The sequence below is a fragment of the Polyodon spathula genome, chromosome 25 (genome assembly GCF_017654505.1).
Source record: "Polyodon spathula isolate WHYD16114869_AA chromosome 25, ASM1765450v1, whole genome shotgun sequence".
NCBI classification, from domain to species: domain Eukaryota; kingdom Metazoa; phylum Chordata; class Actinopteri; order Acipenseriformes; family Polyodontidae; genus Polyodon; species Polyodon spathula.
Window position 1 is genome coordinate 7,836,338 of NC_054558.1, and position 24,915 is coordinate 7,861,252.

At 41.2% G+C, this 24,915-nt stretch overlaps 1 protein-coding gene across 1 annotated transcript in view; it reads left to right on the top strand.

Moving 5' to 3' along the window:
• The first annotated feature begins 16,296 nt into the window (after window positions 1–16,296).
• Window positions 16,297–24,915, top strand: part of LOC121299655 (MAP kinase-activated protein kinase 2) — a 42,085-nt gene continuing 33,466 nt past the window's right edge. Inside the window, exon 1 of the mRNA XM_041227532.1 lies at window positions 16,297–16,905. Within this exon, the coding sequence (XP_041083466.1) occupies window positions 16,654–16,905 (252 nt within the window). The 5' untranslated portion in view covers window positions 16,297–16,653. The remainder of the gene's footprint in view (window positions 16,906–24,915) is intronic.

Below are 24,915 nucleotides of genomic sequence, written 5' to 3' on the forward strand. Positions count from 1 at the left end.
GTCTCACACATAGGGCTGTATCACTCACCACTGCCTGTTTCTCAAAGCTAAGCAAGGCGAGGTCTTTGTTAATGTGTATAATACACCGCCATTGAACCTGTGAGAAGTATCTTTTGCAGTAAAGATGATTCATGAATGTCTGGTTAATTACTTCTGTTGTGTAGGCATTGAGGTGTGGAGCAGTAACACTGTTGTGACTTATCACATACTTGCTTTGCTCTTCCTGGATGTTTATTTCCATTTAATTTCATACTGGGGCAACCCCGAGTTTGTTTACTGATCAGGAAATGCCTTGGGCTCTAGGTCAAATGCATCAATTACAAACATCTTTTCTGCTAGACTCATCGAAATTTCCTGTATTTATACTCTAGAGTTTCCCCATGTTAGCAAACTCAATCTGTGATGATTGGAAACCCAGAATCAGAAAATCCAGACAAACCTTTCAATAATGTTTCATTCTAAAACACACCTTAATCAGATATCATACAACAAAACACCTGACCCTGATATCAAACCACAAAACAAATCAAAAACACCTGACCCTGATATCAACAAACAAAACAAATCAAAAACACCTGACCCTGATATCAAACCCCAAAACAAATCAAAAACACCTGACCCTGATATCAAACCACAAAACAAATCAAAAACACCTGACCCTGATATCAAACCACAAAACAAATCAAAAACACCTGACCCTGATATCAAACCACAAAACAAATCAAAAACACCTGACTCGGATAACAAACCACAAAACACCTGACCCTGATATCAAACCACAAAACAAATAAAAAACACCTGACCCTGATATCAAACCACAAAGCAAATCAAAAACATCTGACTCTGATAACAAACCACAAAACACCTGACCCTGATATCAACAAACAAAACAAATCAAAAACACCTTACCCTGATATCAAACCACAAAACAAACCAAGAACGAAAAGAAGGTTGATAGAACAATCCAGTATTTGTGGCATGTCTTTTTCTGCCGTAGGTCCCCAGACAAAATCTCCAAAAAAAAAACTATTTCTTTAAATAAAGGCATTTTAGTAACTCCAATAACTTACATAGCTAACACAGTACAGGTGTCAGTGCCGGGAGAACACATTTCACTGTGACCTGCACCCTTTAGCAAACAGAAATTACTTTCATATAACCAGACAACAGGATTCCAAGATATAGCCTCCAATAGCACAGCCATTGTAATGAAACAGTTAAATACTTTACCAAGAGACAGTGCCGTACTGTGTGACAAACACTCAATGGTGTGTAATGAACGATTTCAGAAACACAAAGAGATTAAGCAGGGCTACAACTAATACTGGTTTTGTTTATGACGTCCTTTCCTGCTGGAATATTTATTTTTAGTTAGTTCTTGTGTTTTGCTTTTTGGCTTATTCCTGTACAGCTCAGCTGTTCTTTTTTTTTACACTGGGGTAAATCACATTCTGTTATCTCTCTGTGAAGCTTCAGAGCACACTTGAAACCCTGCCTACTGTATGAAGTGAGAAGAAAGATATTTTGGTGATCTCGTTCAAGGAGATGTGGCAGGGCAGCAGAGAGTGTGTGTGTGTGTGTGTGTTTGGGAATGTAGGGTTGGCAGGAATGGGGTTAAATTGGCAGGAATGGGGTTAAATCTGTCCCCCAGCAATCACAGGTGTGGCCATTCTCCAATTAGATAATTGGTGCTAATTGGGGAGTGGCCACATATATAAAAGCAGGGAGAAATGGTTTGTTAGGAGTTGGTGTTTGCGAGAAGGGAGTTTTTGGTGAGATTGGACTGGTGGTGTTGTACTGTGTTTAGGAGTCTGTTCCATGAAGGCCACTGCCCAGCCTGGCAACGGTTTTTGTGTACGTTTCTGTGTTTTGTTTAGACCGTTTTGCTTTGGCCCTTATACCTGTTTATTTGTTCCTGTGCTTTGTTTTTTGTTTAATAAATGTGTGCAACAGTGCTTCACTGCAGCTTCTGTCGCTGAGTCTGATCCATCCTCTCACAGAAGGTTCCCGAGGAGGCTATTTATTATACAAACCCAGAGCACACTGCTTCTCACAAAAGAAGTACAGTGACTAGCCTGGCATCACACAGAGGTTGGTGCAATACAGAGCCAAACTATGCTATTTATACTGTCTTGAGAGTAGCTCTAAATATTCCCTTTTAAGCAGACTTTTTATTGACCCTACGCTATCAATTAAAGATATGTCTGCTAACTAGGCCCATATGAAGCTTGGTTGCTGTGGAAACCATTGAAGGGCTCAGGCTCTGCATGATGAAGTAGCTGAAGCACCTTATGGAGTCCTTCTGCTGATTCAGTGAGGATTAAACTCTGACACGTGTGTCCAGCTAAGATTTTGAATCACATGCAATTATTCGTTGAACTCATGGTCACCCTATTAAGCAGTTTACTAACATAATTATCAGAAAATTAAATTAAGACCTGATGTTGCCATATGCAAAGTAATACAGCTCAAATATATCTTGTGTAAAAACCTGGTTACCTGTAAAATTTCTGAAATGGTACTAAATCGCAAAGGCTTGTTATAAAGCAACTAAACCGAGGTCTTGAAAAAGGGAAGCTGAATCTTGGCGACATCCTGTGGGAGCCTAGTTGCTATGTGTTGCTGTTGCTAGGTAAACAGTTTATTCCTGGATAGCTTCATGTTTCAAAGGAATAGTGCTGCAAAACCTGAGAACCCCAATTCCACAGAGTATCTACAAACTAGAGAGAGAACTCAGAGGAACAATACAGAGCTGTCAGAGAGCTAGGCAATGCTTTGGAGGACTGGCGTTTGCTTGGAAACCAAAAAACACACACACATCATAAATTAAACGTGCTTCTAAACGTGTGCAATTACCTCATACAATTAATTCAAGACAGATTCATTTGCCTTTCCATCCACTCTCAATGTTTCTGGATCAGCGGCGTGCCATGACATCGATATCAACTGAAGGAAAGCAAGGCTGATGGAAAGTTTTCCCTCCGATTGCTATTGCAAAATGGGTTTCTGTCACCATCGGCGTCCAATGACCAAATTAGATACAAGGATTGAGTAGATGGGTGAAGCAGTATCTTGAGCTGTGGTCATCAATAAGCACGATGTTGGCTGACTTGCATTTGCTTGGAATAGTCAAGTCTGTTTAATTGGTTCTGATGTGAAAAGATGGGGATTGATTGGTCTTTGAGAACCCTAGTACTGCCCCCTCTTCTTCAGCCGTGGCATGTTGAGGGAGTGTGAAAAAGCTTATCCTGCAGCTGCCAGTGCCACACCTGCCGTGTGGATCAATAGAGCCATTCACAGAGCCTCCAGAAGATCTGTCCTTATATGAGCTTGTAGTGCATGCATACTGTACATTGAAAAACACTGCTTGCCGGCCTTGTACAGTGTGCCGCTTGTTTGTACATGTCATTTGCATGTTATTGAAATAGTCAATAAGCATGGTGCTATTCCAAGGTAATCCAAGGGAAGTGGTATTGTGATCTGTGATTGCCACTGTGCAGAGACATTTTTTAATTTCCTGTATCCATTATTTTATATTTTGTGTAAGCTCTCCCCTCTGGCATGAAAACACTATATCAAATTGACTAGTAGTTGTATTACAAGCATCATGCAGTGTTGGTTTACTATCTCGACTACCCAGGGCAAATACATTGGTAAGAAGCAGTTTGAATGATCCCAGCAGATGATAACTGTAACAGATGCCCTCTTGTTCAGATATATAAGTGGTTTCATCATGCACTGGTAGTTGGAACTCCAGCACTCTTGAAAAGCACAACAGACTGTCTGTTTCTTTCTAGCGGCTGAGTGTGTGAACCCCATTGAACTTCCACCCAGGAGAGGAGACCCCTCAACACTCTTAATGTGACAATGATGTACGCTGGGATGCAAGGGCAATTTCTCTACCTGTGTAGAGCATAAATGATGCAAAATATCATGTAATGTTAACTCGTAGGAGGCTGTGTGGTCTGGTGGTTAAAGACCAGGAGGTCCCCTGTTCAAATCCCAGCTCACTCACAGTGTGACCCTGAGCAAGTCACCTCCTTGTGCTCCATCTTTTGGGTGAGATGTTGTAAGTGATTCTGCAGCTGATGCATAGTTCACACACCCTAGTCTCTGTAGGTTGCCTTTGATAAAGGCGTCTGCTTAATAAGCAAATAATAATGAAAGTGTCACACGTTTTGATGTCATTTATACTGAAAACATTTTATATTTTGAATCCTAAAATTAATCCAAAACAATACACCTTTATAAAAGTTACATTTGCACACAAAGTTTCCCTTGCTTTTCCCATGGCTTACGCAATGCATTTAGCATAGTTTACCATGGTTTGACATTCTTTTAATATGCTTTACCCATGCCTCTATGGGCTTTGCAATGCTTACCTATGCTTCCCGTGCTTCAAATAAGCTGTATTACCCATGCCATGCTTGTAATGTGCTAAGCTTGTATAAGGGTATAGTCACAACCAGAGGATTTATATTTGGTCTATAAATACTATCTCATATTCTGCATAGGTGCTGTATGAGACACATACATTTCTGATATATGGAGATGTGAACTAAGCCTCTTGAACAGCCTGAGGCAGAGTAAGCACAGGCATGGCAGGTCTATCACTCTTCAAGTTGCTTTTCTTCTTCAGCTGCCCCAGATGCAATGTCATTTATAGACTAAACCCAGGAATGTGCCAGCAGTGTAGCTCTTGAAGCCTTGAGGGTTGCTTATTCATTTATCGACTTCTTTATTTCTTGTTTTGTTAGTAAAGAACTGCCGAGGTCACATCAAATCAACGCGACCTCGTCCAGAATTGCAGATACACACTGTACTTTCACAACAAGGCAAAAGACTACAGGCAGTGGTAGCATTCCTTCAATACTTTAGGTGGAGTGTGTACACATACCTGCCAAGATTATTAACTATGAAAGAAGGTATGCGTTTGTATTCATTTTTACTGTATATAATCATTTGGTTATTTTTGTTGTTGCTGCGTACTGTTAATTCCCTTCTGTCCTTACTGTTACCAGTTTTATCACTGCTGTTAATTCTCTAGGCTCTGTGTTAATGGTTAAACCAAAGTTCAGAAGTGTTTAGCTTTTGAAATTTGGATTGCAAGATGGAGTGAGATTTTTTCCATGTATTAATGAAGCGTGACTGTATCTCTCCCTCGCTCTCCATAAACTGCCAGTATAAACAGATCAGTATATGAGTAAAGGACACAGCGTGCACTGGCCTTTAGAGCCTGAGACGCATGGATTCAATGAAAGCCCCATATCGCACCTTGTTCTTGGTTGTGCCAGGTGTCCAGGGAAGGGGATTAGAGAGACAGCTGCCTCCTGCTGGAGAGAGGGCACAGCTGTCCTTCCCCCGTTAACCCAGACATACCGGGAACATGATACACAACCACACTGGAGAGCAGAATGTTTACGAACAAACGCGAGCCTTTAAATATAGTGCATGGCTTTGTGAACAAGGGCCCCTTTCTTAGCCCTGTTTCATAGGGGCTGGACGTCTTTTCACAGAAAGCGGTGAGGGTATGGAATGGGTTACCTAGCCATGTTGTTAATGCTGAATTATTGAGATCCTTAAAGACCCGATTTGACAAAGCTTTGAAATGAACCTAATGGGTACTGATGGCCCAAATGGTCTCCTTCTTTGTAAGTTTTCTTAAAGGGCAGTGCAGAATCTGTGGGCACGTGCATGTGAGAGGGATGCAGTGCAGAATCTGTGGGCACGTGCATGTGAGAGGGATGCAGTACAGAATCTGTGGGCACGTGCATGTGAGAGGGATGCAGTGCAGTATCTGTGGGCACGTGCATGGGAGAGGGATGCAGTGCAGAATCTGTGGGCACGTGCATGTGAGAGGGATGCAGTGCAGTGTTTGTGGGCACGTGCATGGGAGAGGGATGCAGTGCAGAATCTGTGGGCGCGTGCATGTGAGAGGGATGCAGTGCAGAATCTGTGGGCACGTGCATGTGAGTGGGATGCAGTGCAGAATCTGTGGGCACGTGCATGTGAGAGGGATGCAGTGCAGTATTTGTGGGCACGTGCATGTGAGAGGGATGCAGTGCAGTATCTGTGGGCACGTGCATGTGAGAGGGATGCAGTGCAGTATCTGTGGGTACGTGCATGTGAGAGGGATGCAGTGCAGTATCTGTGGGCATGTGCATGTAAGAGGGATGCTGTGAAATCAAAGCCAAGCCCTGTCAGCCTTGCTTCCGAGCAGCTGTTTGCATTCTCAGAGGCAGCAGGCCCTTTGTTCAGGATACTCTCCAAAGCCGCTAAGTGTTTTTCCATGTCAGCCCAAGACAGCTATGAAAACCCAAGGGCTCTATATTTGTAGGCACTTAATAGCAAAAGGAAATGGTGAATCTGTGCTAGCAGAGACAGCTACTGAAATATAGGCTACTGAGGTCCGCCAAGCTTGGAAAACTAGCCAGAAAGTGTAGAATAACATAGAGAAATATTGCAGAGAAAACAGTGTATGTATTTTTGTATGTGATAATAATAACGCAGTGATCTAGCTATGCTAGGTAAAGGTTTCCACCCGTTCTGTGTTAACAATGCACGACTCTAAAAGGGCACAGCGTTTCATATTGAAACCCTTTCATCTTTCATCAGTGCAGCCTGTTAAACATACTGGTGTTGTTGCTCTGTCTCTGTTTGCAAGTCCTTACAAGAGCTCCACCTACACTATTACAGTGGCCAAATCAGAGCAAAAGACAGAAGTTGTTAGGGTAGCACTTTATTGCTGGCCGCAAGTCAGAGCTGGCTGCAGTATACTGTGGTACAAGCATGGTAAAGCAGCACATATCCAAGTAGAGAAACATAGCCAACTGCAAAATGTGAGAAATAATCCGAGTGGACTACAGAGTGCCCTGGCGTAATCAGATCATCCTGGCAGCATGCTCGAGGGAGGGGGAGGTGGGGGGAAGAGTCTGTCTACAAGCTGCTGAAGGGCAATATCTTTGATAATCTTCAAAATCTTTGGAAGAAATTCCTAACAAGCTCTAAAACAAGATCACCAGAAACCGACACAGATGCAGCAATAAAGAGTAAGTAGAGGGTTTCCAAAAAATATAGCGTTACACATCCCCACATGTTGCAACAACTGTTTAAATAACGTACCTGTCATTTTTCTTTTCATTGTTAACATCCTGACAACTTTTTACACTTATAACGTTAAGGTCTGTTTCAAAGCTCTTTTCAAAATGGCTGCTCTGGTGCACTGAGGTTTGAGATCTTTCTTCTAAAATCATTGCAGGAAAAGCGATTAAAAAAACAAACATAACAACAAGTGCTCTGGCTTTTCTGTTCCGTTCCACATCATGGATCGCTACTGCTGTGTTACCTGTTTGATAACGTGGGCAATAATCCTGACACTGTCAGTGCACTAGAGCAGACATTATGAAAAGAAACAGACTTTAAAGGTATAAGTGTAAAAAGTTGTCAGGATGTTAACAACGAAAAGAAAAATGACAGGTACGTTATTAAAACAGTTGTAGCAACACGTGGGGATGTGTAACGCTCTATTTTTCGGAACGCCGGTACTTACTCTGTATTTGACTAATATAGGGGAATATAAATAAATCTGCTGAGTGTTGCTGTTTTCAGTGGTGTGCTTCAGCTTCAGAAATGGTGTAAAGAAATCCTGGGGCAGGATTCACATTCTTGGATTGCTTTTTCGCTTGTTCCTTCTTCAGCGATTTCCTCCTCTTGCTCCTGGAGAGCGTACATTCATTAGGCCAAGAGAAGGGGCCTCTGCATCGCTCCCCCTGGCTAAAGAAGCATACACTACAATGGCTGTCAAGCATGTGCATGAAGCTCTTGTGTTAGCCCCTAACCGGCCCTTTGTGATTGTCCTCCTAATCCCTCCACACAGTAAAACTGACATGGGTAACGTGTGCATATCTGCACCAATCCTAGAACAGAATGCTCTGGAGTCTCCAATCAGCACTGGAATCCAGGGGCATAGAGGGAGGGGCATTCTGTCAGCAGGAAGGTGGAGATAGCTCTGATTTCCACTCTCCGCCCCCAGTGGTCTCGCTAAATGGGCAGCCACAAGAATAGAGTCCTTGGGCTATAAGTCTAGGCAAGTGGCTACTGGCTTTGGCGCCATGTACTGCAAAATCCATAATTCACCATTTTGAGCTCTAGTGCATCACTGAACCATTTCTACCAAGAACCTCGAATTGGAAAAGTTACCAGGTAGTATAGCAATCCTGAAATGAATATTCTGTGTGGGTTATGGTTTGGTGGACCCTATTCAAAAAGATTCACACAGGAGTTCAAATAAAACTGTTCTTTAAATAAAACTGTTGTTAAACCATGGCCTGGAACTTCAGGAGTATCAAACTTTAATTAAAAAAGTTTGCAGGTTGAGAACGTGGCGTGCTAGTTAACAATGCTTGCATTAAAACCCTCAGGGACTGTTATTTCCAGTTTAACAATGTGATTTTGCTGTAGCTTTGAGCTCAAGAGAAGTTTTTATATGGAGCAGTGAAGCTGCCGGGCCATGAAGAAACTGTTGAAATGTGAGTGGAGCCTGAGCTGGATTACTGTGCCAGCCTCGGACCGGGTGGGTGCAATCAGTGTAAATAATGAAAATCCTGCTCACACAGCATCTCCCCTCCCTGCAAGGGCTTCAGCAGTAGGAGGGGACGCAGACCCGCTTTTATTATTTAATTTGTAATGGCACAGGTCTGCTTCTTTTGTCTTTGCTGTTGATTCATCTAAATGAGATTAGATGGATTTGGAGTCCATTGAGACAGAAGGGGACACAGAAGAGACTCTGCCAGTGATTTTTTTTTTCTTTTTTGCCCCACCTGATTAGGCAGATTGGCAGCCAGCTAAGCTCCATGCAGGATGGCTGTGAACTCGTCTTTCAGCTCGGGGTGATGTCAGGGCCGTGAAATACACTCCACTGTTTTCTGTTTCTGCTCTGGCAGCATTTCATTGTCCTCAGTCAAAGGTTTAACTTAATGGGCTGGATTCTCAAAGCTATTTACTCCAAATCGGCATTGCCTGAAAGGAAGGGAAAAAAAAAAAAAAACACCATTTATAATTCTAAAACAAATTTTGAGACATGAAACAAATAAGAAACAACTTTAGACTTTCTAACATGTTGGGAAATGTTCCTAAAATGTTAAGGACTGTTTAAGGAAAGCAAGCAAAGAGGATGTTTAGAAAAAAAACCCAGACCCCTAAATAGGCCCCACAGATCAGTTATAAGTAATACTTTTAAGGTACACCTATATACTCACACTTGAGGCTTCCGTATGGTTGCTATAAATTTATCAGGTTACAAGATACAATACTACTTGAAAAGCAATACATGTGCACAAAGACAAGCTCACCACATAGATCTGAACAAGAATTAAAGGCATTGCCCTATAAACGCATCATAACTGTTAGTGTGATCGTGCATATCTGGATAAAGATCAACAGGGACATTTAAACAACAGGACGGGGATGAGAGGGGGAGTCTTTCCCGCAGACAGAACGCTACAAATATTGGCACCAAAGCTGTGCCAAATATCAAGTGCAGGCACTGCTGTGTGGGTCGAAAGGCACACCTCATGCCTAAAGCATATAGAGACAGTCCTACCAACTTTTTTTAGTTTATTCTCTGGTCTGTTTTATAGGTTTCCAAAACCGGCTCTAAAGTGAAGCTATTTTCATGGCTTCCAGTCATAACATCAACCCTGGAGAGGCGGGCACTACTCTCCAGCAAGTACTGGCACAGTTCTTGTAGTGTACTGCATGTATGTGTATCTGCCACAGTGTGGACTCATTGAAACAGACCGCTTCTGTTTGAGAGGATCACTTTTGATTTTGGCTGTCACTTTTAACTCCAGTGCCCAAATACAAACCAACTGCAGCTTTCTGAAATGTAGCTCGGTTTACATGCACTAAAAAACAACGCAGTCGGTTTACAGGCACTAAAACAACGCAGTGTTTTTTATATATATATATATATATATATATATATATATATATATATATATATATATATATATATATATATATATATATATATATATATTTTTTTTTTATTGTAGATTATTTAATTTTAATTCCAGTATGATTTATTTAGTATTAAATGTTAATTAGAAGAACACGATTGCACAACGGATGCTTTATTTAAGAAATGTTTGTGTTTTTTTTTTTTTTTTTTGTAAAAAGTGTTTGTTAAAATCCTTCCACTGCACTAGGGTTCGATGCTGTAGTAATCTAGTCCCCGTGTAATCAGCCGTTTTCTCCGAGTTTGCAAACACTGAACCTAGGGCTGTATAGCAATTCAATCCCAGCTGTGACACGCTGTTATTTGAACGTCACAGACTGGCTGAAACTGCAATCGCGAAAGCCCGGTGATTGCGCACGTCTGTAATTATGCAATTAATCAAGAAAAAAAAGAACTGTTCAGCCAGGAAATCACGTGATGACGATACCGCCTCTATGGGGAAAGAGTCTTCACGGAAATCTTAACATGCAATTATATGCTGGGCTGTTCTGGTCTTACCAACACTGAAAACAAACAAACAAAACATGTCCCAACACGCATTACATGCACCGCGGTGGATTCGGTGTAATGTTGCACTCGTGAGATTCATTGTGCAAAGCTAGTTCTTGGAATGTGAAGCATTTGGTCACACAGCTCTGTATACCACATACTGAGAGCAGAGGGCAGAGTTTATCAGAATAGAATAGCTACAAGCTGTTACATTGTACATATTTAATCAATGCAGTTAAGAACAAATGGAGATAGGAAACGGAGGCTCTGTAGAGAAAAGGCTGGAACATAACCCTGGTACTCTTCAATGAAGATTGACACACACTGCAGTGTAGTGTATGGGCTGATATATAAAGGCACAGCATTTTCACAGACAGTGCCTATCCCAGTGACTATTATTATTATAGAGGTTGCCAACTAAGTAATAGGAAAGGATACCATATATGCCCTTCCTAGTGTGGGGTCGGAATCAGTGAACTCCCTCCCGTTCTTTGACCACAGAAACAAGAAAGGCGACAGCGCAGAAGATTCTTTGTATGTGATTTCTTCTGCTGATCCCTGCACTGCGGAGGCCAGGTCAGTCAGTCTGTCCATCTGAAACACTCAATGCGCTCATCACATGAACTGACCCTAAGTAACTTGCAAACATGCAACAGCTTTGAAGGTGAGCTCCCATGCAATGAGACCTCGTCGGCCGTATCTGCCTGGAGCTGGATTAGTATTTCTGTTTATTTATTTGTCTGTTTGATTGAACCGTCTCTGTTGCAAAGACTTCCCAGGGGAATTGCAAATCAGGAGAACAATGGATCAAGCATTTGAGAAGCCCCAGTCGGAGAGAGAGAGAGAGAGAGAGAGAGAGAGAGAGAGAGAGAGAGAGAGAGAGAGAGAGAGAATGAATCTGCCAGAGGTCTGTTATTTTAGTATGTTTTCTCTCTTAAATGAATGATTTGACAGCTTGGGAATGTCCAGCCTCCTCTGTTTTATAGCTGTATCCCTGTGGCAGCCAGGCAAGCCTCGTGACTGGGATAAAGGTTTGTTAAGGAGCCAGGAAAGCAGTGATGAGTGTGGAGAGTTCTCTGCTTGGCTTGGCTCGTTTCTCCCCAGTGATGTTCAGCACAGCATGTCATTTGATCTGCACCCGGCAGTAAAAAGAGTTGACTCAGCTCATGCAAAACACTGACTTATAGCTTATGGGAGGGATGAGTACTTCTTTCTTCTGTTCTCTCAGAGGTTATCGTAGGTTACTTGCTAAAGTAAACTCCAGAGCTTCACAGGCTTTTAGGAGAGGCATCCTCCAGACATGCATCAATATAGCACAGATTCGTTCTGTTTCAAAACCTCCCTTTTTTTAAAATTTTGTTCACAGTGCTTTCTGGGACTTGTAGTCCTGCATTTCGCTACCCAAGCGGTGACAGAGTGGAAATATCGGTTCATTGGGTTCATTTCTGCTAAAGGTTCACTGTGAAATCCCAGCAGTGGCTGGAATAGAAGCCTCCACAGGACAGAGTGTTTAGAGAATGTGGGAAGACAGCTGATCAGAGTATATCTCTTGCTATTAATAACCCCTGAGAACTTGGCACTGTCTTCACTGCATTATAAAAAAACCTTAAAATAACGCTATTGCAATTTGCTGTGTGGCTTACTAAAAACTGCTTACTAAGACTGCTGATCAGCTTTTGAAAAGCAGGGTTCAATTACTATACTTACCCAGTTGAAATTAAACAGTGAACAACTGCAAAGGACATTCTCTCAGTCTTTTTTTTTTGCAATTACTCAAATAATACATTAGTTAAGCAATTGCAGTAAAAGCCACTTTATTTATTTTTTGTCCATATCTTATTCTACACCTAAGCCCCATGTGGGGTTCCAATATTCCTTTCAGAGCTGCTGTTTTTATTTTGTCCCAAAACCAATCCATTCAGGCACTTGGTTCTTGTAGCTGAAATGCGCCAGCCCATAGGCTCAGGAGAGCTTAAACCAAGTAGCTGTAATCACTCCTTAGCCTGGATGCTTACGTGTGTTTATCAAGACATCTTTCCACAGGGCACTGGTGAAACAGGTCTGCTTTCCTCCATTCCTTTGAAGGAAGGGTTTTGTTTTTACCTGAGTAACAGAAGACATGAGACTAACTTGGCTGATGCACTGTCGCTGAGTAAACACTGGAACCCGTGAGACCGAATAACATCAGCTGTTACCCCTGAGACACTCAGACATGGAGTTCAACTGGATGAATTCTTTCATGCATGTTATGGAAAACAGTAGCTCTCCAACCCAGATTTAAATAGCAATACCTGCACCCCCATCGCTCTTTTAACACAGAAATGTGCGACAGCGCCCCTTTCTAAAAGTGAACCTTACTAAAAGCATAGCATAATAAAGCATGGTAAAGTATCCTAGGAAGCATATTAACACACATGGCAAAGCATGGGAAATTAATAATAACCACGGGGAAAGCATGGGGAAATTGCAAAGACGCCATGCACAAATCTCCTGGTAAATATTTATAAGGGGGACAGCTTGAGAGACAGGGCAGACCTCTTCAACCCAGTCTGGTCCAGACAGCCAGCCCCTTTGCAATGTGAATGAGTGCTGTGCTGACAACGCGCTACACTGGATTGTGATTCAGTGCACACACCAGAGTACAAGTAGGCTAATCCAGTTAATAAAGTGATCTCTGACGCCCTTCATACCGTCCTCACTCCGTGCTCCCGTTCTGTGACAACGCACACAGGGGTGACTTTTAAAACCACTTGACTGGGGCTTGTTTGTTTGCCATGCCTTTTTGTCCTTAATTGAGTGGAACGGCACAGCGCTAAATGACCCATTGAGGGTATGTTCGTGTAAGCTGGTAGAGGCTGCATTAGCGGAACCCGTTAATGCCTGGGTTTACTCAGAGAACAACATGGAATGTTTTGTGCTAGCCTGATGCTAGCACCAACAATTCTAAAAAAAGACACGTATTGAATATTCATTCAGAGTCAGAAACACAGGCCAGCTTTTGCTGCAGGTTTCCAATGCACATGCAGGCGTAAGGGCAGGTGTGTGGTGCAGGAGTGCCCCCTTTTGGGGAAAAGGGGGATTAAATTAAAACTGGCCTGTATGTCTCTCACTCCTGATGCATTTTACACCAATCAGGATGATTACAAGGGCAGTTGGTTACTTTGCAGAGCTGCAATAGAACTAAACGGGGGATCAATGATAATATTACTGATGAGACATCAAGATTGATTTTAAAACCTTGATTTTTGCATTGTAGTTTACTACCTTCTGCAGTAGCTTAACTTCCCACTCTTTCCCTTTTCTGATGAACATCAATGCAACATCAGTAGTTATTATTGTAGTTTATAATATAGAACGATTATATTGAAACACGAATAATAATAATAATAATAATAATAATAATAATAATAATAATAATAACACTATGTAACACAATTTTTGTTCCTGGGTAGTAAGTGTTATTTCCTAATTGCTTATGCCTCAAAAGTATAGAAAATGGCTATTATTCCCCACAAACTTTGCTTTTGTGACCAGGACAGTGATATTTTGAAATTTCACTATTTCCAATGAGAAAACGGGCGAATTTGTGTCTTTTCGTTCACATAAAGTCAAAAAAAAACAACATATGAATCCAAATTAACATGTATTTATACTAAAGTAATACAAAAATGACTACAAAAGATTTAGAAGTGAGTAGTTTTTTCGAGATTTATGATTATACTGTAAATCACTTTCACGAATCAGCCCCCAAATGTAGTCTCCCATCATGTTCTCGTTATACTGTCCTTGGTAGCGGCATTCAAAGTCCAGTATATCCTGGTGGAAGCGCTCGCCTTGCTCCTCCGAGTACGCTCCCATGTTCTCCTTGAATTTATCAAGATGAGCATCAAGGATATGGACTTTGAGGGACATCCTACAGCCCATTGTGCCGTAGTTCTTCACCAGAGTCTCAACCAGCTCCACATAGTTTTCGGCCTTGTGATTGCCCAGGAAGCCCCGAACCACTGCGACAAAGCTGTTCCAAGCCGCTTTCTCCTTACTAGTGAGCTTCTTGGGGAATTCATTGCACTCCAGGATCTTCTTTATCTGTGGTCCGACGAAGACACCGGCTTTGACCTTTGCCTCAGACAGCTTAGGGAAGAAGTCTTGAAGGTACTTGAAGGCTGCCGACTCCTTATCTAGAGCTCTGACAAATTGTTTCATAAGGCCCAATTTGATGTGCAGTGGTGGCATCAGCACCTTCCGGGGGTCCACCAGTGGCTCCCACTTGACGTTGTTCCTCCCCACAGAGAACTTGGTCCGCTGTGGCCAGTCCCGCCTGTGGTAGTGCGCCTTGGTGTCCCTGCTGTCCCAAAGGCAAAGATAGCAGGGAAACTTGGTAAAACCGCCTTGGAGACCCATCAGGAATGCCACCATTGCAGCCTCTTGATGCCATCTCAGAAAAATGCAGATATGTATCCACTTAGGCAGCTGGAACTAAACTGAACTGGTGGGCTTAAGGCCCCTGTATTTATACTACTATTTATATTACTGGAAAGTTCTAGAAAGTTCTAGAAGTTACTCCAAGTTTACTCAGCACTGAATCTATCTGGAATGTTCTGGAAAATAGGTAAATTTCAAAATATCACTGTCCTGGTCACAAAAGCAAAGTTTGTGGGGAATAATAGCCATTTTCTATACTTTTGAGACATAAGCAATTAGGAAATAACACTTACTACCCAGGAACCAAAAAAAAAAAAAAAAAAAATTGTTACATGGTGTAATGTAATAATAATAATAATAATAATAATAATAATAATAATAATAACAACAAATATAAACACATGGTTGTTTATGTATATTGAGATATAACAGGGTTTATTTTGTTACTGCACCCCTGTGATTTATCATTATTGGTGTCTGGTCTTCAGCGAGGAAAGTAATGAGTTGCAGGATTTTGCTCAAGCTCCACACGCTCCTTTGGCGCCATCTAGTGGCAAAGCCACACAGTCACATTTCAACCACCTGTTGACGCTCGTCAGAAGCAGCCAATAGCAAGACAGAATGAATTAAAGGAGCTGGCATTCAAATTATAGAGGCAAAACGTGTGTTCAAGATAAACAGGGAGTTTCTGATCTAATTCGGTTTCTAACCAGTCCTGTCAATTATAAACCATAACGTATTCACTAAGCAGCTTGAACTATGTATTAATAATAATAATAATAATAATAATAATAATAATAATAAATTTTTGAAGCACTGAAGAAATAAAGTATTATGCATAAATACCGCCAATGATGTATGTATGTATGTATGTATGTATGTATGTATGTATGAATGGCATTTCATTTTATTAGTGATAATCATAGAGACTACAAACCCATCTTAAGAAAACATATTAGACGTGATATTGTGTTCACCCCCATTATTAAAAAAACACGAGTTCCAGTTTATTTTCTCATTGCATTCTGTTTTAACTGTTAGCATATCTGTATACATGCATAATACCTCAATAAATGAATACATGGTTTACTTGTATACATGCACGCATACCTACAAAATTAGACTGAGGAATGTAATCAAAAGTAAGGGATTGCAAATTTATTTATTAAACATAACAGTTTTGGATGCATGCGTGCGTTTGCAGTAATATTAGCGTTCATACCTTTCACAGATGCGGTGGAACCCGACTGTTTTTGTGAATGCACAATATCTCATCAGACTGCACCTTTAAGGGAGAGAACGAAACACCCCCCGGCGAGACTGTGACGTCACACGGAACAGCAAAGCAAGAAGAGAGAGAGAGAGAGGGACAGGGACAGGAGAAGTGGTTGAGAGCGTTATTTAATGCCGGGTGTGACTGAATGAGTGTGTATCTGTTTTAAAAGATCGAGGAGCGAGGGGAGAGGATTCATCGCGTTTCCGATCTCCCGAAGAAGAAGAAGAAAAAAAAAAAAAAAAAGTTACCATTGGCGGGTAACCAGGATTGACAAAAAAAAAGATTCACGGATCCTCTTTTTTCCAGAGTTTGAACCACGGTTTTCGCTGGCTGCTGTGGTTTGAATTGCGTGTTGCCACCAGTGGCAGCGCTAGGGATTGCATTTATCAGAAATAAAGAAAGAGAAAGAAAGAGAGCGCTGCCTGGAAGCTTTCTTCCTGAATCTACAATGCTGTCGAATACCCTGAATCAGAATGCGCCAGCTACATTATTTCCGACCCCGCAACAGCAAACAGCTCAGCAGCAAAATACAACCCAGCCGGCGTTCCCTCCGCCGCTCCACGTCAAGCCATTTCTGTACATTAGGAAGAACGCTATAACCGACGACTACAAGGTCACCAGTCAAGTACTAGGGCTGGGCATTAATGGAAAAGTTTTGGAGATCTTTGCTAAGAAAACGGGAGACAAATTTGCTCTCAAGGTAAGATTCTGTCCTTGGTTTTAAATGCCCCCTCCCCACCCCACCCCCCGGATTATTTGTTATTTGTAGCGACCCTTGGTGTGGTGTTTGTTTGATATTTTCTCATCCCCTCCCCTACACTCGCCTGACTGCACTCACAATATGTCACCTGAAATTAACAAGCCATAGGGTGTAGCCAATGTTAGAGAACTCACAAGAGCACAGTGTATAGCCTTAGCTTATAGACAGATCCCTTTTTAAAACAAGTTTTGTTTTTTAAATCTTTGTACTTTGTCTGCCGTTACGCTGTACTACAAAAACACTGCCATAAAAAAACAGTAATATATTTTAGTTTTGTTATTGTATATAGTTGTTTTATACCATAACTTTGTGTATACAAATGCTATTTAGAAATGAGGAAAAGTAAACACTTGGATTCGGGCTATAAGCTACTTTTGAATCTAGTTTTCTATCACCGGCCCGGCTCTGTCTTTTTTTTTTAATGTTTTTCGTTTGTTGTAAATTGACAGCACAGTCAGAAAGAAACGTATTGTATCGATTATTGATTTTTTGGTGAAAGACAAGAAAAAGAACAGAACGCGGCTTGAGGGCCTCTGCAGTAAAGCTGGAGACTTCTCCTTCTGACTGTGTACTTTTCCGATTTGAATTCACCCATACTGCTCAATGCAAACACACACAATCAGAGCGCACTGTTAATAAGATTTACCATGCTATATCCTATCCGGTATGGTTACTGTATAACTTTAGTTTGGGTCACTTTGTTTGTGCGTGTGATGAGGCGGAGGGTGGCTGTTTGGCATTCGCTTTTAACAGTATCAAAACATCGGCTCCTTTACTAATTCGTTACTGATTTATTGTGGTGTTTTGAAGAAACAAAGACCGTAGCCCTTGCTTATCCGGACATGGTTTTCTTTAGAAACCGGTTTGTGCTTGGAAACCGGAAACCAACACGCTCTGACGTGGTTTAGTATTAAATGAACAGACACCACGGTGCTAACCAGTTGAAAGAAACGTGTGTGTTTGTGTGATTTAGATGTTTGTTTTCTTAAGCACTCTGAAAAAAACAAAACATTCTCGCCACATTGACTCAAATGTCTAATGACTAATCGCACTGTTTCCACGTAACAGTAAGCGCCACATTTTTGGTAGGTTTAAGGAGTGGGAAATGTGTTTTTCTTTTTTCTTTTTACAATTAATAATTGTGTTTCCCAGTACAGTACCTGCATTTCCATATGCTGCTGTGTAATGAAAGAAAACACACAGATCCTGCTACAAGTTTGATAGAAGTGCAAATCCAAATCTGTCACAGATGACAGTGCACAGCCTGGCCACAGTGTTTCTCCACTGGCTGCCCTCCCCATTCCCCTTTATACCACAGAAGCAGTTATAAGGCGCCAGGGCTGGTATCAATTCCTTTTTTTTTTTTTTATTTTGTTCAATTCCAATTCCTTTTTAAAAAATACATTTCTGATTCCCTTGTACTCAGTTCGAACACTTTGTTGATCAGAATTGTTATGCAGTATTGTGTTAAAATACTTAATCTCACAGTGACAGCACATTACTTCAGTCGCGATTTCAGATGTTTTATTTGGGATTGATGGTGTAGTTTTTTAATAGACTGAGATCCCCCCTTTTAAAAAACACTGTTGAGGAGTCTGTTCTGGTTGTCCTGGGTGTTCTTTCCACATTTATGGGAGTGGTGGAATTGAAACCAGTTTAACCAGTATCGGGCCGGCTCCAACAGATATCCTCATACTGTAGGCTTGGTGACTTAATTAGATCCCCAAAGCGCAGGCCTCCTTTTATGACTGTATAAGGAAATATTCTCTCTTGTGGTTGGTGCTGTGGTGTTTCCTCTCTTTGGTTAAGTAGGTACCATGTTTTTTTTTTTTTTTTTTTTTTTTTTTTTTTTTTGTCAATGAGCAGAAGCTGCTTGGTTCCCCAAATAGCTTGTTCCTCCAGTCCAGTCACTTGATGAAGAGGTGTAGTTTCTGTTTGATACAAACCCAGTGCTCAAAAGTCTTTTGAGAGACAGGAGTCACGCTGAAAAAAAAAAAAAAAAAAAAAAAAACCCTCTCATTACTTCGTGGTGCCTTTAGAAATACACAGGATAAAGCATTTAATTGTTATGTATATACACAGAAATAATATGGACTTCCATTGCGTAGAAGCTTAAGCCAAGCGTGGTGTTTCTTTTGAGCTTGCATTATTTACAAAACAAAAAAAGTGGTGTGTCTAATTAGGTTAAAGTTTGTCTAATTAAGCTTAGGCTAAAAGCTTGACTGTCTCAAACTGCTATGCAATGGAAGTCTTAAATTATACCCTAATGGGGGTGTGTGTGTGTGTGTGTGTGTGTGTGTGTGTGTGTGAAATACTTAACACAGTATTCAACAAACTCTAACTTATGGGTTAGTAAAATGCTTGGGAAAAATGTCTAAAGCTAATGTTGGCTTATTTACTTTTTTTTGGTTTCATCTGATTGGTTCTCTTGCTTTGTTGCTTTAGTCTCCAAGACAACAGAAAAAAAGAAGCAATCTTTTTTTTTTTTTTTTTTTTTTACTGTACACGTCCGATTTTGAAGCGACTCAGAAAAGCAAACCAAATTAGAGAGGCTGGATGAACTGTGTAAATAAATGACCACTGTATCTGAATAGCATTTAAAATTATTCACCAGTAAATGACAGTAAGCAAATACTGCAGTGGACCGCTATGGAAACCAGAGGCGCGTTGTCAACTTCACCAGACAGAGTCGGAGATTAAGAAGCACGGTGCTGAGTGCACGGCCTGGCCTTGCTTTGAAGAACCCGACTGGTAAGATGAAAAGCTTGCCTGATCGTCTCTTACTGTGAGCCCCTTCCCTGCTTCCTTTTCAATGATCATATCTGAGAAATAAACCATCGTGGTTCTCCCAGAATCCCAGGCTGTCTGCATGATGTGTCAACACATAAATCAAGCAAAATCACAACCAAACCCACATGACATGTAACAGCGATGAGACCGTCGTCATACGCAGTGCTGGGGTTATAGACCAGTTTGACAAAGGCACAATTTAAATATATCTCTTTAGCACTTTGTTTCACCTGAGATTAGACTGTCCAATTAGAGATCAGAGCCAATCTGGGTTTGTGAAGCCAGTGGAAATGAATACCAATCTTTCACCAGAATTCATTACAAATAACTACAAATCCAAATGTAGCTTGCAGAATATTGACTTTCTACATAGCGTTTCTTCTTCTTCTTATAATAGAAGATCTTATAGCTATCGTTTTCTAGGAGCCGACAGGAACATTCTCATGTCGTCAGTAGCTGTTGCCGGAAACCCCCTTCTTAGCTATTTTTTGCTCAGCTAATCGAATCTCTTATCAGATTGGAAGTGAAATAGAAATGTTGAGCCTAGTCTGTAACTTGTCATATGTTAATTTTATAAATGTATAATTATTAGGTTTGGAGTCTGTTGCCCGAAGTTTTTGGATGTTGTGCTACCCTGCCCTGGATCTGCCAATACACTTTTTTTTCTTTAAGTCAGTAAAGATATCTAAAAAAGGCACTAGCCTCCCTTTCCCCTGCAGTTTGGCAGCTGTTTCAGTGTAGAGTGTTCTCCCTTGTGTTCTCCTTGCAGCGAGAGGCTTGTTTTTCGTTCTCTGATCCATTCGTGCCAAGCATTGGGAAACCATAGGGGATTTAGGTTGCATTAACTGTAATAGTGGTGACATCATCCCTTTCCCAACTTCCAATAATCATTACTGACGAACGGTGTCATGCCCCCTTGCACAGTGCGGGTATTAATAACTGCAGCGCTGCTGTTTTTAGTATCCAAGCGGGCCATGTGCTGATGCCTCCAAACAGGTGGGGAATCCTGAGTCGGAATGCCAAGCACCTCTCCAGTGCTCTCTCCGTGCAGAAGCGAGGACTGCATTGCAGGGTTTTTTTATGCAAGGTGTGCTGTAATCTGCTTCTGTCTGTGTGGTTTATTGCTTTTGCTGCTGTGTAAACTGATACATTGGGTACTGTTAAGTCAGAAACCCTTTTAAAGACCGTTTGATTTTGGGTTAAGTCTAAGTGCTGTTTTAGACTGCTGGTAAAGAGGTCAACAGCAGTCTGGAATCATTTAATGAATATCCGACTTTTTTTTTTTAATTCAACATTTTTTTAAATGACTCATAAGTTAAAGCTTTGTAATACAAATTGAGCATTTAATCTTTCAGGAATTACCCAATCTTTACTCTCATAACAATAAAAGGAATTTACTGGACAATAGCACCAAGGGAAGGAAAAAAAAATTGCATTTGTGAATAAAGGTCATGTGTTTCTCTGAAGAGCAATTACCTACATGTCCTGAAACCTTATTAATCAAACCCAGACCAATGTCATGATCGTCCGTTGATGTAAATCATCAAACCAGGAGTTTGAAGTTCCGCCCCGCTGTGTGTTTTTGTCATCCACCCCTGTTTTGAAGGGAGGTCATCTCAATTTCATACTGCTCCAATCTATTGAACAGGCGATGCAGCAAATCTGTTCCTGCGTTGTCTTGATCCGTACAAACCATCCTTTCACACTCTGATCTCTGGTAATGAGGTTCTTGTGGACATGCCTCCCATCCAAATCGCTCAAAGAGGTGCAGTTAGACACACAAATCGCGATCAAAGTGCAGACATGCGCTAGAACCACGTCATGCATCATCTTATTAATCAACTTGTTTATGTTAAAATCAATGTCATATCGGACAGGAAGATGGCTTTTCCTTGATTCAGTGCAACGAAAAGGGGAGGCATTTCTGCTGGGGCTGTCCGTCTGTAGAGGTGTGGGCTTGGTTTTTTGGCAAGTGATATTTTCAGAATCCTATCGTTCTGAATTAAAATACTACTTCTGTTGAGAATATAGTACTGTACCAACAAAACCAACTGCAGTGTATCTAATAGAAGCCTACTTTATTTTAAACAGTCCTATGTGTTTTTGACATTGTATCTTTTTTGTGTTCCCTGAAAAACGAAGAAGGATTGGAACGGGCTGAGATGAAATAATTAGAAATGCGTCACACTCGTTTAACTGGCACTGAAGTCAACATTTTATAGGGTTGGATATATGAGTGCTGACTAAGTGTTTTGAAGTGGAACAAGAGAGGGGTTAATAAAAACTAAGATTTAATTGTTGGAGGAGTTCCAAGTTGGCACGCCCAGCAGAAAGACAGTGTACCGTAACTGTGCAGATTTGAATTCTTTTTGTTCTTTTACTATCCTGAATTAAAATTTCTGAGCTTGCTGTAAAAATGGGTCAGCTGAGCAACTTCTTTTGAGAGCCAGACCGTACACTGCCATCTGCTAAAATCAGTTTTGTGCATACAGCAAAAAATAACTACTGGAACCTGGCCGCCACTCGCAGTCATTCGTTGCCCCTTTAAAAATTAACCCAGGGCACAAAAATTGAGTTTTTGAGCTCTGACGCGCTATTTTTAATGAACAAAATTAAACAAAACACCTAGCTCTGTTTTGGAGTGCTGACTACACCACATCAGGAACCATTTCTAATGAGCCAGACAGCCAAGCTGTTTACCAGCTAAAAACAGTTTTACAAAAACAACCAAAAAAAAAAAAAAAGAACACTTTTCCTTGTTTTTGTTACGATTGAGCGCCTCTTCAGTCGGGCTCTTTCACACAACAGACTTGAAGGGACTGGCTGCTTTCCTTAAATACCCTGCACAGGGCTCTGATTTTACAATACTGGCCAGGTGCAGGTGATAATTAACAATAAACAAAAACAATTAACACACATTTTAACCCCCTCCCTGTTGTGCTGTACTACATACAGGATCCACATTTATTTGTCCATAAATGTTTTAATCAAATCACTTGTTTCAGGTAATTGATCTTGCGTTTTATATATTTGTTTTTGTTTTAAATCAGGTTTCAGTGGCAGCTGTCATCAGACGCTAGAAAGTCCCCTCTGTCCGAACCCCCTGCGTTTCTGCGCAGATTAAAAAAATGAAAGACCCCTGCTTGTCTGAGACGCGTTAAAATAAAATCTGACATGTACACATTCACTTTTCATTAATTAACTATGCTGATTACTATCTGTGAAGAGACTTTTGGGGGGGGGGGGGAGCTTTTAATACGATTCTGGGATCCAATACCTATTGAGCTTCACAGTGTACATGATAAATAACCTATTTGATATCAATTTTAGCCACTGTTGTAGATATTTAAAATAGACCCCTTAGTGAGGTTTTACAAGAATCATCTTTTACTGAGTTTTACTGGAAAGCAAAAAGTACATTTCTGTTATGAGAGAATGTGTTGATGCATCCGGAAGCTCATTGCTAATGTGCATATCTCTGAGCGTTTTCCATGGAAAATGTCTTTCAGATCTTTATTAGAGGCCTATTCTGTTTCATTTGAAAGTGCCTTGGGTCAAAGTCTGGCCAGGCAGGCTGCCAGTGGAATGGCCTGATCCAGCTTAGAAATTCCAGTTGAGATTAGGGGATCGGTTTCTCCTGTTCCCTGCGTGCAGCAGTTGAACTTTTCCATTTTAATTTTGGCTTTGTTGGACGCTTTTGGATTGTCGAGACAAAAGCTCATGCAGTCTGCACAGTCCCTCTTTTGGTTGAAACAATAGCTGCTTTGATGATGAAGGGAGCAGAGCTTCAAGAAGGGATGGGGGTTGTTTTGACAACTAGATTCCCTGGCCTTTGCGTCCATTGGGTTGAATACAGGGGACGTACCATGAACCTGTAGTCAGGTAAACCATGCAGGGCCACCTTAAAAACTGCTATAAACAGTTTGTTTTTTGTAGCTGAAATAAGCATTGGGTCAAAAAGAGAACAGCGCCTTCAAATTGGGAAACACAGCGAGTACATTTAATTCAAGGCAGCTTAAGGAAAATTGAATTTTGTAAAGTGAGAGCGTGTGTTGTGTTTCTTACGGACCCTTTTGCATTTGATAAGGTTGGGATGGAATGATTTTTAAAGCAGTTAAGGGCCTTGGTAGACTTTGCTTCTGAAATGTAGCGAAGCATTTAAAGCGCGGCACTGTCGAAGCTCTCTGGTTAACGCGTTCACTGTTCCTCTGCCACGTGTGTTCTTTCAAGGATAAGAAGATGGTGTGTGTTGACAGAATAAACACACTGGAATATAGAATTGATCCCCCGACACCTCAATAATAGCACTCTGTCCTTGAGCAAGGAGACCCCGGTGCTTCTCTCCATACCAAAGAGGGTTTTTAGCTTTGCTCTGTTAGAGGCTGGAATCCTCACAGCAGAGTACCGTGTTTATTTCTAAATGTAGTTCTGATGAAAGGCCGGGGAGGCTTACTGTAAAGCATATTGGAGGATTATGCAATTACTGTGCGCTCACTAACCCTGTTGCAGTTTAGTTACACAAGGTCAATCCCAATAATGGACCTCTGCATTTGTATATATAGTGGCGGTGTAGCTGGGTTTGCTATAAAAATCATTTCCATAGTGTTCACATATGAGGGAACTGCAAGGGACTGCAGAGCACTTTGTTTCAGTGATGATTGCCTGGGTGGTGGGATGTCTATTTTAAACAAATAATTTGTACTTTTTATTAGCATGGATGTCTACTCTGTGGTTAGCAATGCTCTAGTCTTCTACTCCAGGACTTCCCAAGCAGCATATAGCTGTGCTGTGCAAGCATTTAATCTTAAGCACCAGACTGCTTTGCTCCTTGGCTGTTTTTTTCTAATACTATTTGGGTCACTTTACATGCGCATTGAAGCTAACTCAGTGTCTCCGTACAGCTTAACCCCCTTTTCAAAGACCCTGTGCACAAACGCAGCTCTGACTTTACCAGAGTTCTGACCACGTTTTTAGAGCTTTTTGTAAACTCCCTGTTGTAATGCTGTCAGCTCCTGGATTACTCAACCAGGACCTGCTGTCGGTTGGCTCATCTGGTTTGACTTACAGCTCTTGGAATGGCAGGATGTTGTGATGACTTCATTGGGCAACACTGGAAGGCCACGATTTGGCTTGTCACACTATCCAGGACGCTTGATATGG